Raw genomic sequence first — 13,775 nt, forward strand, 5'->3', positions numbered from 1 at the left:
CTTGGGCAATTTTATTAAACCTTTCTTGTTCAATGTGCTGAATATAAGGCGAGACTCTACAGGTGAATAGAGTAAAAAAATGAACTAGCAGATATCACCATGAAACTTCCCCAGTTGATTACTTACATTAATATAAAAAAACATTACAAGTTCTCTGTAATGATAATTGTCCAGTTCTGACTTTGTTGTTGAACATCCTACCCTAAAACATGCACAGAACATTGTGAAAAGTAAGATGATAAATACTACATCAACTAGGGATGGGAATTGAAATATCAGTCGAGTGGAATGAAAAATCAAGACAAAAAAAAAAACAGAACTGGGACCCAAAAAACTGTATTTTCTTTAAAAAAAACAAACAAACATAAATTATGTTTTTTTTTTTTTTAATAATTTGTAGAAAATCAATGAGAATGCCGTACAAACTTTTAATGTCCAGTCATACTGAGAACATGTTTGTCTTCCACCCTACAAAGTTTGGGCTGCCTATGAATAATACTTTTCATTATGTTAATGCCCAAACATTGCTCACCAGACAATGTGATTTTCAGGCTGTAAAATGGAAAAATATGTCAAGGGCTGAAAATAATACGAAGACAGGATTTGAGCAGAAATATTTTACAGGCCTTGGTTTTGGGACCCATTCTTGATATAAACTAGGTTTGAACAAAATCTGTGACGGTGCAGCAACAACCTTATCTGATTTGACACGGAATGACCCATGTGTTCCAATTCTACTTCTACCGCTGCACCATCGAGAGCATCCTCACCAACTGTGTCACAGTTTGGTATGGCAACTGCTCTGCCTACGACCGAAAAGCACTGCAGAGGGTGGTGAAAACTGCCCAACGCATCATCGGTTCATCGCATCATCAAAGACTGTTCTCACCCCAACCACAGACTGCTCACCCCACTCCCCTCCAGGAGTCGTTACAGGTCTCTCCGCATCCGAACCAGCAGGTTCAGAGGAAGCTTCTTTCCTGCGGCTGTCACCTTACTGAACTCTAGCACTGCACCCCAGTGACAACCAACCAACTAAGCCCCCCAGCGCCCCTGCCCGATGCCTCCTTGCCTGTGCCTGTTGAGGTGTCCACGACTTGGCAACCTTGACAGGGACAACAAGGAGGCGGACACTCAACCCCCCACCCACCCACCCCATTTGCACAACCCTATCCCATTCATAGTGTTCTATCTATTTATTTACAAATGTACATACTGTAATTGCACTTACATATAGCCATTTTCTACTGCTCTTCATACTATTCATCCTGCACATACACTTATTCTTACTACTCTTACAATGTTACTGTTTCTGCTCTACAATGGTACTGTTACCACACGGCACATAGCTGTACTTTCTGTATCTGTCTATTTTTCATACTGAATATCCACATTTATTCTGTTTTCTTATTTTATATTCTGTTAATACGCTGCATATATCTATTACTACTACTATTATAAAGTTACTGCTACTACATTGCACATATCTGTACATGTTGTTCATACATTGTTCATATTACATAGCCATATTTATTCTGCTTTTAAGGTAACTGCTAATACACTGCACATTTTTTAATTTATACTACCCTAAACCACCCCTGTAAATTAACTGTACTGTCTACACTGCACTGATTGTCCTGGCTATGCGCCACCTGCCACATTGCACTTTTCTGCTTTTTGCATGGTTAGACGCAAACTGCATTTCGTTGTCTTTGTACAATGACAATAAAGTTGAATCTAATCTAATCTAATCTAATGTGTGCTTTATCGTTGGGCCTACTTTTTCCCCACAGTTTGAAATAGCATACTGCACAACTTCTCCAGCAGAGGGGGGAAATATAGCTAATATAGCCTATAGGGTTTACATAGTCATCATGTCTATAGTATGTCTATGTCTGTTGATGTCTATGTCTGCATGGGAAAGTAAGAAACGAAATTTCAATTCCCAGCTGAAGTGTCCTCTTTCACAAACTCAAATCTGGTCACCCTATTTAAAATGACTGGACTACAAGAGACGTGCTAGTGAGAGATGCCATGGGGGTCACTCCGTGTCAAATCAGATAAGGTTGATGCTGCACCGTCAGATTTTGTTTAAACCTTGTCTAAGTCAAGAATGGATCCCAAAACCAAGGCCTGTAAAATATTTCTGTTCAAATCCGGTCTTCACATTATTTTAACCTGTAGTAGCCTACCTTATATTCAACACATTGAACAAGAAAGGCTTAAGCATTGTTCACCGTGTGTTTAAGTATTTTTATGCACCATGTTTCAAGCTGATTACGTTAACGTAACTAAAACTAGTCTAGGCTACTCTTGCATTAAACCACTTTTATTTTGACACATATCTATTGTTTATGGAGTGGACAGCACAAAGGTAGGACTTTTACTGACGCATCGTGTTCCATCCATACATTCGACTTAGGAAAGGAAGAGAGAAACTGACGATATTGAGCTGTATTATTAGGCTCCTTTCAGTTAAGGTGGGTAGAAGAGCTCAACATTTTTTTTTTTATCCAAAAACGTACAGTGTGTCTAATATTATGACTTTGTTCTTCTGCATTTATGATATTACTTTTCTTTTTTGACCAAACAGCCATATTAGTTTGCAGCAATGTCGGCTGGCCAAGCTTTATGAATTCAGTTAACGTTAGTGCTAGCCATCAAACTAGCTAGCGGGTTTGTCTTAGAACTTTCGTAACATTAGCTCACACAATTGTATAAGCAAGTGTTTTGATGTTAATTTAACTGATGTTGTTTAACGATACTGTGCAAATCAACACTGTTGTTGTGGTACTGTCTGGTAGCTAGCTATCGAAACATCCTTGCACATCTGCTGCAGCCGACGTGATGCTAGCAGACTCGTGCTGGCGAATCGAATCATTTGTGAACTCCAGCAAGCCATCTGTAACTTAATTCATCCTTTAGCCAGCTAAGATGGCTAGCTCAAGTTTAAATTAGGCCTAATATATGGCTTAAAATGTTTTGCACTGTTTCTTGGGTATAAATGTGCTCTAATCGTTACCTTGTAGCCGGAAGCTCTGGGGCAAACATGGGGCGCCGAAAATCTAAACGCAAACCGCCGCCAAAGAAGAAGCTTACTGGAAACCTGGACACTCAGTTTACCTGTCCGTTTTGTAACCACGAGAAATCATGTGATGTCAAAATGTGAGTGTTCTGGAGTTCTCGCTGTGATATGTTCCACGTTATGAGTTGGCTGATCTGTTGTGCATGTTGGTTAGCCTAAACGATCATTTATTTTCGCAGGGAACGCAGCCGAAACACAGGGATAATATCCTGTAGCGTTTGTTTGGAGGAATTTCAAACGCCTATAACCTGTATCCTTTTGAGTTGTAAGTGAGAACAATTATCGCTTGTCGATATTTGTCTGCACGAACCCAAGAGGTAGCGTGAACCTTGTGCATAGATGTTCTAAAAGTTTTACTGAGGTTAAGGTAGCACTATACTACTGAGGTTAAGGTAGCACTATACTACCGTTTTAACCAGAAACCTTTCCATGGCACCCACAATATTCACAATAGTCACTGTAGCAGTAACGGAGAACATTATCTCAAGGTCCCTTTGCATCTTACCACAGATGCAGGTGATTTACATCATAACGCAAGATTCCATTGTGCATGGGTGTGTGGAAGGTAGCCCTAGCTAAGCTTATACAGTAGTATGGATCAAGACATTAACAGCAGTAAAATCTATCAAGTAACGCTTGGGTAGATGCCTTTAAATATATGTTGTTCTCTATTCTCAGTTACAGTAGAATGTAAAACATCTGACATCCTATTTTCCCTTCACTCTCTTGGCTCAGATCTCTCTGAACCAGTGGATGTTTACAGTGACTGGATAGATGCTTGTGAAGCTGCCAACCAGTAGCATTTTTTGGTTATTTTTCCATTATTATTACAGGCCAAACAAGGTCTACAGAGTCAATTGAACCACTACTTATAATATTAGTTGAAGTGACCAAAGTAGTTCTGTTTTAGTAGACTGTAAATTACGTTGGATATTGATCCGTTTCTTTTGTACCTGATTTATAGACCTGTAATTTGAGTGTACCTATTACCTTTTCTTTTTCTGTCACTGCTGTTTGTTAAACTACCTTTTACTTTCTTAGATTTTTTAAAACCATTTTATAAGAGGACTTTTGATCAATAAATGTCCTCAAGAAATTTACTTTTTGGTTTCATAATTTTTTGTAATTCTAAAAACACAATCTTAAATCATGTTAAATAAAGTTATATAGACAAGACAGACAGCTGAACATGATGTTGCCCGTCCTGGGAGAGTCATGATTGAGGATATTAGATGATCCCTCACAAGTTAGGTATTAATGAAACACCTTACTAGAGCACTGAATAAAAATGCTGTGGTTGTCAATATTGCACACAGTTTGTTATTACAGTTATGTATAAACTCAGTGTTATTAAACAGTACTTGACCAACATTGCTGTGGTGGGACTGGCAGGCTTGTTTTTTATTGATGACTTGGGGAGGGAGGGAGGGGGGTTCAGGGAAGTGATTCAACACATTTTATTACAGTATTTGTTTTAAATAAACAAAGGAGTGAACATTTACAAATATCTCTGTAGTCCTTCCAAGTTCATCTCAGTGTATCAGTTTTAGGTTGGGGTCATCTTTTTGATGGCACTTGAAATAATCTGTTGCAGTACGATAGCCTTCACTTGTTCAATCCTTGTGAGCTCTACTTTGTCAGTGCATAGGCAAGAGGCCAGGAAAGTTAGCTCCGATTGGCTGAACACCAAAGCACTACAGACTTTGTGTACAGTTTTGTAATAATGTCTGTAGCTTACTCACATTCTAAAAGCCACAATCTACCCATGTTAAAATAAAGAACATGGGTGTTTCAAGTACATTATGTACATACTTATGGAAATGATGCACTTCCATAGCTAAACACTAGGTGGCAGACTAAGTGTAATATTCCTCAAAAATATGGACAAAGATGATTACAGCAAATTTACTAGGCCTACTCAGGTAAAGATTTTACTCAGAAAATAGTCTTGACTCACACCATCCTTGCTCAGCTGGGAGATTCACATGGTATTTAAAAAGTTATTTAAAACTACAGGGTAAAAATACATACACTTTGTGCCTACCAATAGAAGCACTAATTCAAAGGAAATGGAAATCTCAGTTGATGCCTGGAGAGTTCAGAAATATTTGGCTTGAAAATTGATCTATTTCTGATTGCTGAGATTGTCACACTCAAAATGAGAAATTTACACAAATGCATCCAATGTCATTTGAGATTTTATCTGCTTATAAGTCCATCCATCATCACCATACTTCTATAACAATTTAAAAGCTCCTATAGCAATGTGCTTCAGTGAGGATCTAATCATAGTTATGTTGAAGAGCCAAACCCTTTGCAGACCTTTTAGGAGCTAGGATGGTAACCGAAACAATATTTAAAAGTGACTTTAATTACATTAAATATAGGATAAATACTCTAGAAAACATAATTTATGGTAAACATCTTTTCAGCATTCTAAATTGGGGCATGGCAATCTTTTGAAGTGCAGCTCCTGCTTTTCATCTTGTGATTTTTGAGGGAAGAAACATCCAAATGTATCTTGGTATATATGTGGACAAGGAAAATTAAGTCCTCTGGCCTCACTAGTTTATGTTGAGGCTGGGAAAAATAAGCACGTAGGGGATTATGAGTTGCAACAAGGCATCTCTTTTAGTCAGAATACTGGTAGCCATCGATGTCCTCTCCATTGTTGATGTACTCCTCGGGGTTGTTGCAGTACTTGCTGTCGTAGACTTGACGGGGAAGCCCATACACGGTCATGCCTGTCTGTGAAGCTCCTTTGTTGGAGCCCATTTGCAGTGACACAGTGGAGGTGTCGCACATCTCCACATCCAGCTTCTTATCGAAAATCTGTCTCGGGGTTCCTGGAGCTGACATACCAGACTTGGGAGAGAAAAAAAAGGGAGAGACACCCTTCATGTTATACAACATCAAAGTTTTTTTTATAGACCCTTTCAACAATAAAAACAATGCTTGAATGTTCTATTTGGGCCCCAATCTACTTCCTCTGCATTAAGATAACATATGGAATGTTAAAAAGGAAGTCTTGTGGGGCCAACTATGATGATGCTGATAATGGAACTCTCTTGAAAGGGTCCATACATAGTGCTAGAAATTTACACAGGTCTAGTACCACTGATCATGCTGTGCTAAAAGATAATCAGTGTGGGTACCTGGTTGGCACCTTTGTTGGTTCCCATCTGGAGACTGATGGTAGACTGGTCCATTGGGTGTTCCATGCCAGTCTTGGGGTCATACAGGTGGCGCTTTGTACCATATGCAGTCATGCCTTTCTGGCTAGCAAATTTGTTGGTGCCCATCTGGTGTAACAGTGAACATAAAATATGTTCTTTGCTCTCAGAAATACAAATGTCTACACAATCTCAAATGTCTACTGTAGATAACAAAAATGGCCGTCTCCTCTGACCTGCAGTCCGATAACATTGCGTCCTTCCTTCAGTTTGTTGGGTGCAAAGTGCCGCTGCTGTTTCTCTGAATACTTCACCCCAACGTCATACTTGGTGTGGAAGCCTTTTGACTGGGCCTTTGTAAAGAGGCACAGTGACAGTTCAATAAATAAGAAAAGTAGTGCAAAGGAAAGTAGTAAATAGGAAAAAAGTGCATGTCTTGTCTGCAATTTCAGACTTGTTAACAACTGATCTTTTGTTTATGGGGAATTGCAAAAAAGCAGAATCATTGAACAAATGTATAAGAAATATTCAAGGCCACACATTAAGACAGTGCCCACTATCACTTTTTATTTTGTGTAAGACATTTTGGCATAAAGGAGTTCTTTATGTAAGGAGTACTTCTCACCATGCCAGCCAATGCGATGAGTGTGCTCTGGACTTGAGTATGATTAACATTTTCAAACAAGTCATTGGCCTCAAAGAGGTCAACTGGTTTGAGGCCATACTCTGTGATTGCACGGATGAAGTGACCAATGTTTTCCAGCTATAATGGATAAAGAAATGAGGTACATTAAGTTAAAAGTTCTTGGCTCGATTTATGTTCTTCTTCAATTGGACACCCTTACAAGTACAGATAAAGGGTATTCTTGTTAGAAACACAGATCTACATTCAAGGGTATTTTTTAAATTGTATTGGCTCTATAATATATGGATACACTGGATACATATAATGTGTGATATATGAGAGACTTTCAAGTGTATTATCATTAGCATGCAAACAGACTAATCTTGAAATTAGTCATTTTAGACATCTGGGAAATATTTAATCTATTAATGTAGACAAATGTGTATGAATGAATGAATAACACATAGCAACTGGGTTTCATTAGACCAATTGGAACATTTGTAAAATAGAAATGGCTTATTGTGAGCATATATGCGTCACTGTCCATTAGCACCACAGCAATGCTATCGGTCACAAACAAAAGACAGCTCACCTGGTGCCAATTCTGCATTGGGCTGTTGATCTTTTTCACAGAGCCTGGTTGCAGGATGTTGATAAGCCTGGAGAGAGAAAGTTGAAACTACAACTGTTCACCGCCCCAGCCGAGCGTAAAACAGACAGCTGCATGTCCTGTACCATAACCTTTTTATATACATATGATCAGACCACCCACAACATACTGGTTGATAGAATAACTTATATTAAAGTTTAGATCCGGTATTCAACATCTGGTTTTATGTCCTAGCGATCATCCCACTTTCCTACTGTCCCTTACAGTCATTGAGCACAGGTACTCACTTGCATAGGAGCACACCATCCTTCAAACCATCCATGAACTTTTCAGGAAGTTGGTGGCCAGTCACCTCATGAATCCACAGCCTAAGCTCCTCCTCCTTCTGGTGATCATACTTCAGGGCCAGCTGCAGGTCAAAAGTCACACACCACAGTTTTGAGTTGGTGATGTCAGTGAGAGCATTAAGCATACTGGATTATTGCAACAAAGACTGCTCCAGAACCAACTGAAAGTGGTATGGCCAATCAATAAGAATCAGATTTTGCCTCTAAGACATTCCTCGGCATATGTGCATTCTTCAAAAGTTTCCTTTGAGTGCCTGATCAGTATAACAAAAGAGGAATGAGAATGACTAAAGAAAAAGAACAGAGGGTGGATTAATAGTGAAACAAATGGGTCGGACATTCCTCTGAAAGAAAAACACTGCTTCTCTCCTTTCCTCGTGTTTCCTTGCTGGCTGGACTCCTTTTCAGCACTTGAGAGTTTCGGATGTGGTGGTGGTGGGGGACTCTACCCCCCCCCCCCCCAAACCCACCCCCACATATACACACACACAATCACACAATCTCCCTTTCCAACTCGCCTCTCTCTCTCGCCTCATTTTTCTGAAAATGTTTCTGCTTTTTAATCCATGCTACTGCCAACAGGCCTGGAGTCAGGGTGGAAGATGCCAACAAAAACAGGTCTTTCAAAAAGCAGCGTGGGACTTGCATGGCTCTCAGTCCAGCACACCAAACTTGGGGAAAAAACAGCCCTCTGCTCTCCTGCCGCACTGTTGTCAGTTCCACACTGCTCTCCGGAGCCATGCAGAAACTGGTCGCTTACAGGGCTGCAACCCCAAAGCAGGCCTGATAATGAGAGGCTAAGATGGACAAGAACTCCATCTTGCCAAAGAATCTTGGCTTTAATTTGCTGCAGTTGTCGTTGTTCTGATTTTCTGTGAACTACCAGGAATTTGTTTTTTCAAAAAAAAAAAAAAAAGAATATTGGACAGTATCTGTGAATTATTGTGATTTTTTGGAAGACAGACCCAAAGTGAATGACATCAATAACTCAGTTCTACCATTACAATGTGCAACGATATTGACAAGACTTTTGAAATGTTTGAAAACTAGTTTAAAGTGAGAAAGGTCAGTTATAAATAAACATAGAGAATGACCTTGTGGTATTTGAAGTAATTACGCGATCATCAATTCATTTTAGCTTGTCAAACAAATGATGACAAGCAAAACTAAATTCCTTTTAACCTTACATTTCCTTATGTTCTTTTAATCTCAATGGTCTCATCATCTCTGTGACCAGAATACATGCATCACCATGGTCCATTTAATTTCACATTGTTTACAAAAGAGTGCTTCCAGGCCTTTCTAAAGACAGCCCAGCTATTCCTTATATGGGAACAAAAGTTGTAAGATTTATTCGGTCGCTGGGTAGTTTATTCAACACAGCTTGTATTAGAAATTCACATACAGTGACCAACATCTGTAGTCATGTGTTTGTCTACCTTTGACAGAAAAGTAAACTTGGATTGGTGCTGGATTTACACAAATCCCTTTAAAATGCTTGTACATATAACTTTGTGAGGAAATTATATTGATCAATGATAATAATCTGTGGGAATTTTAATTCATGATAATCTCCTCGTTCCACTTGAGAGACTGGAGAAAAAATAAAAAAGACCTTTCAGCAATGGAAACTCCTTCAGACTAATGCATATAATTGACAGACATAATGTCGTAGAGCTTTCCCATCACTCTCACTCACAGCAGTGGGGTGATTTAGTACTGATAGACATATCCCATCACACATAACTAAACAATCTGTCACAGGCCTGTCAGTCACAAGAGTGAAGGCAGGCAAGAGCAAGTGGAGATGTTGGCTGGTGGTGTCATTTTGACAGCACTGAGGTGGTCTTATTTCTAGATCTTACCACTTCTTTGACATATCTAAAGACGATCTCAACAACCATCCTGGGTCATCAGCTGAAGGGTGACAAATGTCATGTTGTTCTCAAAACAGTGACACTGAGAAAATGTGTACAATTGCTAATTACCAGAAAGTCTCCAGACAACTGCTCAATAAAACTTAGGCCTTCATTTTGGCCTAACCGTTTATCTAGTCTCATATTAACCTGCACATCATGAATTGTAGTTTAGGCTATGGTCTATGACCTGTGACAACACAGAGGGGTGTGTGATCATAATTTTATCTGATGCGCCCATCATAAACATGCAAAATGGTGATGGATGTTACATGAACCTGAAAGTGTCATTTCATTGCATGCCACAGGGCATAGCAAATGCTACCTCATGAAACGCCCGGAATAATGTCTTCTTAACTTACCTTATTTTTGACCTCAGCAGAGAAACCAAAAGCTGGTCCACTTCTGAAACGTGTTGTCATGGTGTTTGCGCAGATCAGACAGAAGAAGACAATAACGATAACTTTGCCAGGAAAAGGCACTGCCTTTAAAACCTGACCCAAAACAATCTGGCAGTGATGCTAGGAAGTGTTGTCCGCTACGCGTTTTACCTCTCCGATAGGCTTGGATCATTCCACACTAGTTTTCTCAATCTTTTTTAAACTCTTCCCAGCTGTGCGTGTCGGGAGTACACAGTGATTGGCTAGGGCTACCATCCAATCGCGACGCTATCCCATTTTTGCAATGATGTCACCCAGATGGCATTAAACTCTTTCGGTGTCATTTTTTCCACCTTGCAACTATTGTAAGGATGCCTGCCTTCTATTTATGTTCCAGCTTATCAGGTCCAGTTTGGCCATTTAATGGTCAGATTGAGTGGAAGCCCATAATTTACTGTAGACCAAAATAGAAATGCCATCTTATGCTACAAACGTCATATTGATGACAAATTGATATTGCCATCAGTGATTGATAATGAAGAAAATCAGGGTGGCTATATTATCAGTAGCATATATGCTATAGGTTATCAGCACAGATCACATCAACATCATAACCTGGCACAAACCGCTCAATGCACTGTATCTGGATCTGTATCTTAAATTAAATTAAAGTAGGCCTATACTGTTGTCAGACAGTTGACACAGAGCAGCTGAATCTCACAGCAGTTTCTGGCGTGGGTCCATGGGTCACATGAAGTTACCTCTATGCCGTCATCCTGGGATGATTGCATTAATCAGATGGTTTTCCTTTTGCACACGGATGCGATGATTCCCTGCTCACAGATGTTGAGGAAATGAAAGGCAGAGATTGCTTGTGTGGCTGAATTTGGTAGGGACAGTTAGCCTAATGGGTTCTTGAAGTGAATAATGAATGTTTCACCCCTTATCAAACACACGTGATAGGACTTATGGATGCTGTAGGCTAAAGGCCTAATAGGCCTAGGAGGCGCTGCTAGATGGGCCCTATGAAATAAAATAATTTTGAGCTCCTATAAATGTCCACCCCGAATTTTTTGAGAAATAATATTCTTCTTCTGATGAACTGTGTTTATACATTATAGCATACTGCAATAGGCTACAGTCTATAGGCCTAAATAAAACTTACACAGGTTGTTATATTCAACTAATTTATAGCTAGAATAACAAAGTAGTCTATAAGACTGAACCATGTAGGAGTGAAATATAAAGGGTATTATGATAACAATTGGAGTTGTTTAGTTTATAACACATGTTGTTCATAACTTAACAAAGTTATAACCTAATTTTGACTACATTATTTGGCCTACTTGATGATAATGTGCTCGGCCCCAACTCATCAGAAGAAAATAGGCCTAATAGGCTGCATATTCAGAATATGAAATTCACAGACCACAGATCTTTCATTTTAGACTAAAATGTATTTAAAGTGGCATCCAAGCTGATGAAAATAGAACATGAAATTAAGCTCTCTAATGGAATGAAGAGCTTTTTTCGATGCCTAGAAAAAAGCATCTTTTCAGGAATCATTGAATCCGATAGCGCAATGGCATGTACAGTGTACAGACAACAGTGGCATGGTAGCCTACTGGATTAGCCTACGCCGTTTCTTTTGAGTGCCAGACAGCGAAGGACAGAAGCGCACGGCCGCTGAGTCTGCTTCTAAGTTCTTGTAAACATAACAAGAGAAGGGTTACACACTGAGAGGAATTTTGTCACTTTATTTGGGCATGATGGAAGCAGACCGAGGAGTTGGATTTTGACGCTCAGGAAGTCTGTTTGGCAGTGAAGTAAAGGTATTGATGAAAGCAGCGATTTATTTCTGGGTTTCAGCCCAGATAGTCATACTCTCCATGAACCATAGCCTAGGTTCAATATTTTTTAGCGAACATGGACAGGATTGTGCATCGGTTTCGGGTCGTAACATCGTTCATTTTTTTTAATTGACTGCATAGTAGCCTACACAGGTAATGAATGAACACTGACTTGTTAAAATATTGACAAGTCATTTTTGAAATAATATTTATAGATCATGGACCGCAATGGGACATATAGGACCACAATGGCTGCACAAAGCATAGTTTTAAAGAAATAGCCTACACATTAGCTTAAAGGGTTTAAAAGGTTGCTATTTTGACCTCTTCTTTTGAATGTTGTTCAGTAGAATTGAGAGCACATGTGGTTGCCTCAGTATCATGACTGTGTGTGTTCCCGTGTGGCAAGAAAAAAAAGGGGTAGGCAGATGACATCAGGAGCATAACACAAGGGCATTTCTACAGTAACCCCTTCCCCCTCCACCCTCACCTTGGCCCCCTCCTCTCTGCTTCCTTCAGTCCTCTCCTCTTCTCTCCTTAGACCAGTCCAGTCTGCCTGGCTATTTATGGTACTAGCCTGCCTTGAAGTATTCAGGAGGCTGGCCCCTGGGAGTCATGATTGGTCTGTCTGTCTGTGTATGTGTGTAAGTGCAAGTACCGGCAGTTCACTTTGAATACAAGTGTAAACAAATCCAGCACATTCACACACCGGATGGTGCATGGTGTTCCTTTGACAATGATAAGTAGAGCTTCATGCTAAACTACAACATATTAAACTGTTTCCAAAGCAGGAACATGGTCTGAGAGAGAACCCTCTAGAATTCAAAGGGTTTGGAAACCATTCAAACTAACAGTTTTAAAATGGCTGTTTGCAGTCAGGAATGCTGATTTTTCCCAGTGCCTGGGAAAACATTCAACTTAAAAAATGTAGCCTACCTTCATTGGGTTTAGGGTAATGTTATTTCTTACAATGTGTTACCCAGTTCAACTGGACAAAGATTAAATGAAAGTTTCTCAGTTCTAGAATTTTTCAAGACATAGCCTAGTGTAAATACAGTAGTCTAGATTCTTCTCGAAGAGGAATATAAACAAATGCCTTCATGTTATTAGAGACTGTATGGACTGTAAAGTATGGACAGTTAATATACGGCCATGTACACGATGACGCAGACATCCCTGATTTACCGCACTTGTTCAGGGACATCATAGGCCCTGGAGAGTAGGGGTGTTTGCTAAAGTCTGTGTAGAAGGGCAGATTTCATTGAGTCTCTGCTAGACTATGTGACCATGTTTGGTAAAAGCTCTCCAGGCTGTGCCGACCCAGCCCGTTGACCGGAGTGTGGAGGGTAGCTGGTTTCAATCGGAGTCCACACAGTGGCTCAGATTCACTCTTCCCTTTATTAAGACCCGGGGGTAAGTTGGCATCAGGTAGCAATGCAGGGTCAAGACCCATATTTTGATGAGAGCCATGGTCAGCATTACGTTTGGGTCTGTTGTTGTATGTGATGTAATACAGACACCTGTTGTGTAAATTTCCTCCTCAGAGCCAAGGGCCGAAAGGTCTGGAGTTTGGTGCCGTGTTCTATTATCAATGGAATGTCCTGGACCTTTCGAATGTAGAAGAAAGTTCTGGTTCTTTGTGAAGGATAAATGTATGAGTTGAATTGATAAAATCATTGAAATTTCAAAAAAGATGCTGAGATGTAAATGTAAATAGCCTATTCATAACAAGGGACCTTTAACACCCAGATCGACTGTAAGTGCTACACGTGACAAATTAATCGAACAC

General features: G+C 39.8%; 2 protein-coding genes across 2 annotated transcripts; one reads left to right on the forward strand and one right to left on the reverse strand.

Moving 5' to 3' along the window:
- The first annotated feature begins 2,220 nt into the window (after positions 1 to 2,220).
- elof1 (elongation factor 1) lies at positions 2,221 to 4,456 on the forward strand. Its single transcript, XM_048246968.1, has 4 exons — positions 2,221 to 2,480; positions 3,030 to 3,165; positions 3,265 to 3,335; positions 3,821 to 4,456. The coding sequence occupies exons 2-4, from the start codon at positions 3,050 to 3,052 to the stop codon at positions 3,883 to 3,885; spliced, it is 252 nt and encodes an 83-aa protein (XP_048102925.1). The 5' UTR covers positions 2,221 to 2,480; positions 3,030 to 3,049; the 3' UTR covers positions 3,886 to 4,456.
- Positions 4,457 to 5,270: 814 nt separating this feature from the next.
- On the reverse strand, positions 5,271 to 10,346 carry LOC125296856 (calponin-1-like). The gene is made up of 7 exons (XM_048246967.1): positions 10,119 to 10,346; positions 7,781 to 7,902; positions 7,476 to 7,542; positions 6,884 to 7,021; positions 6,495 to 6,611; positions 6,241 to 6,387; positions 5,271 to 5,950 (listed from the first exon to the last, which is right to left on the reverse strand). Exons 1-7 carry the CDS (start codon positions 10,176 to 10,178, stop codon positions 5,717 to 5,719), a joined length of 885 nt encoding a protein of 294 aa, XP_048102924.1. The 5' UTR covers positions 10,179 to 10,346; the 3' UTR covers positions 5,271 to 5,716.
- Between the last annotated feature and the right edge of the window lie 3,429 nt (positions 10,347 to 13,775).

The sequence above is a fragment of the Alosa alosa genome, chromosome 6 (genome assembly GCF_017589495.1).
Source record: "Alosa alosa isolate M-15738 ecotype Scorff River chromosome 6, AALO_Geno_1.1, whole genome shotgun sequence".
Classification (NCBI taxonomy): domain Eukaryota; kingdom Metazoa; phylum Chordata; class Actinopteri; order Clupeiformes; family Clupeidae; genus Alosa; species Alosa alosa.

What these genes read in the sequence shown, in the direction of transcription:
- elof1 (XM_048246968.1), top strand. Translation starts at nt 3,050, where the DNA reads ATGGGGCGCCGAAAATCTAAACGCAAACCGCCGCCAAAGAAGAAGCTT. An exon ending in AAATCATGTGATGTCAAAAT is followed by an intron (nt 3,166 to 3,264) that starts GTGAGTGTTCTG and finishes TTATTTTCGCAG; the next exon opens with GGAACGCAGCCGAAACACAG. An exon ending in ATTTCAAACGCCTATAACCT is followed by an intron (nt 3,336 to 3,820) that starts GTATCCTTTTGA and finishes CTCTTGGCTCAG; the next exon opens with ATCTCTCTGAACCAGTGGAT.
- LOC125296856 (XM_048246967.1), bottom strand. Translation starts at nt 10,178, where the DNA reads ATGACAACACGTTTCAGAAGTGGACCAGCTTTTGGTTTCTCTGCTGAG. An exon ending in CAATGCAGAATTGGCACCAG is followed by an intron (nt 7,022 to 7,475) that starts GTGAGCTGTCTT and finishes TATCCATTATAG; the next exon opens with CTGGAAAACATTGGTCACTT. An exon ending in GCAATGTTATCGGACTGCAG is followed by an intron (nt 6,388 to 6,494) that starts GTCAGAGGAGAC and finishes CTGTTACACCAG; the next exon opens with ATGGGCACCAACAAATTTGC.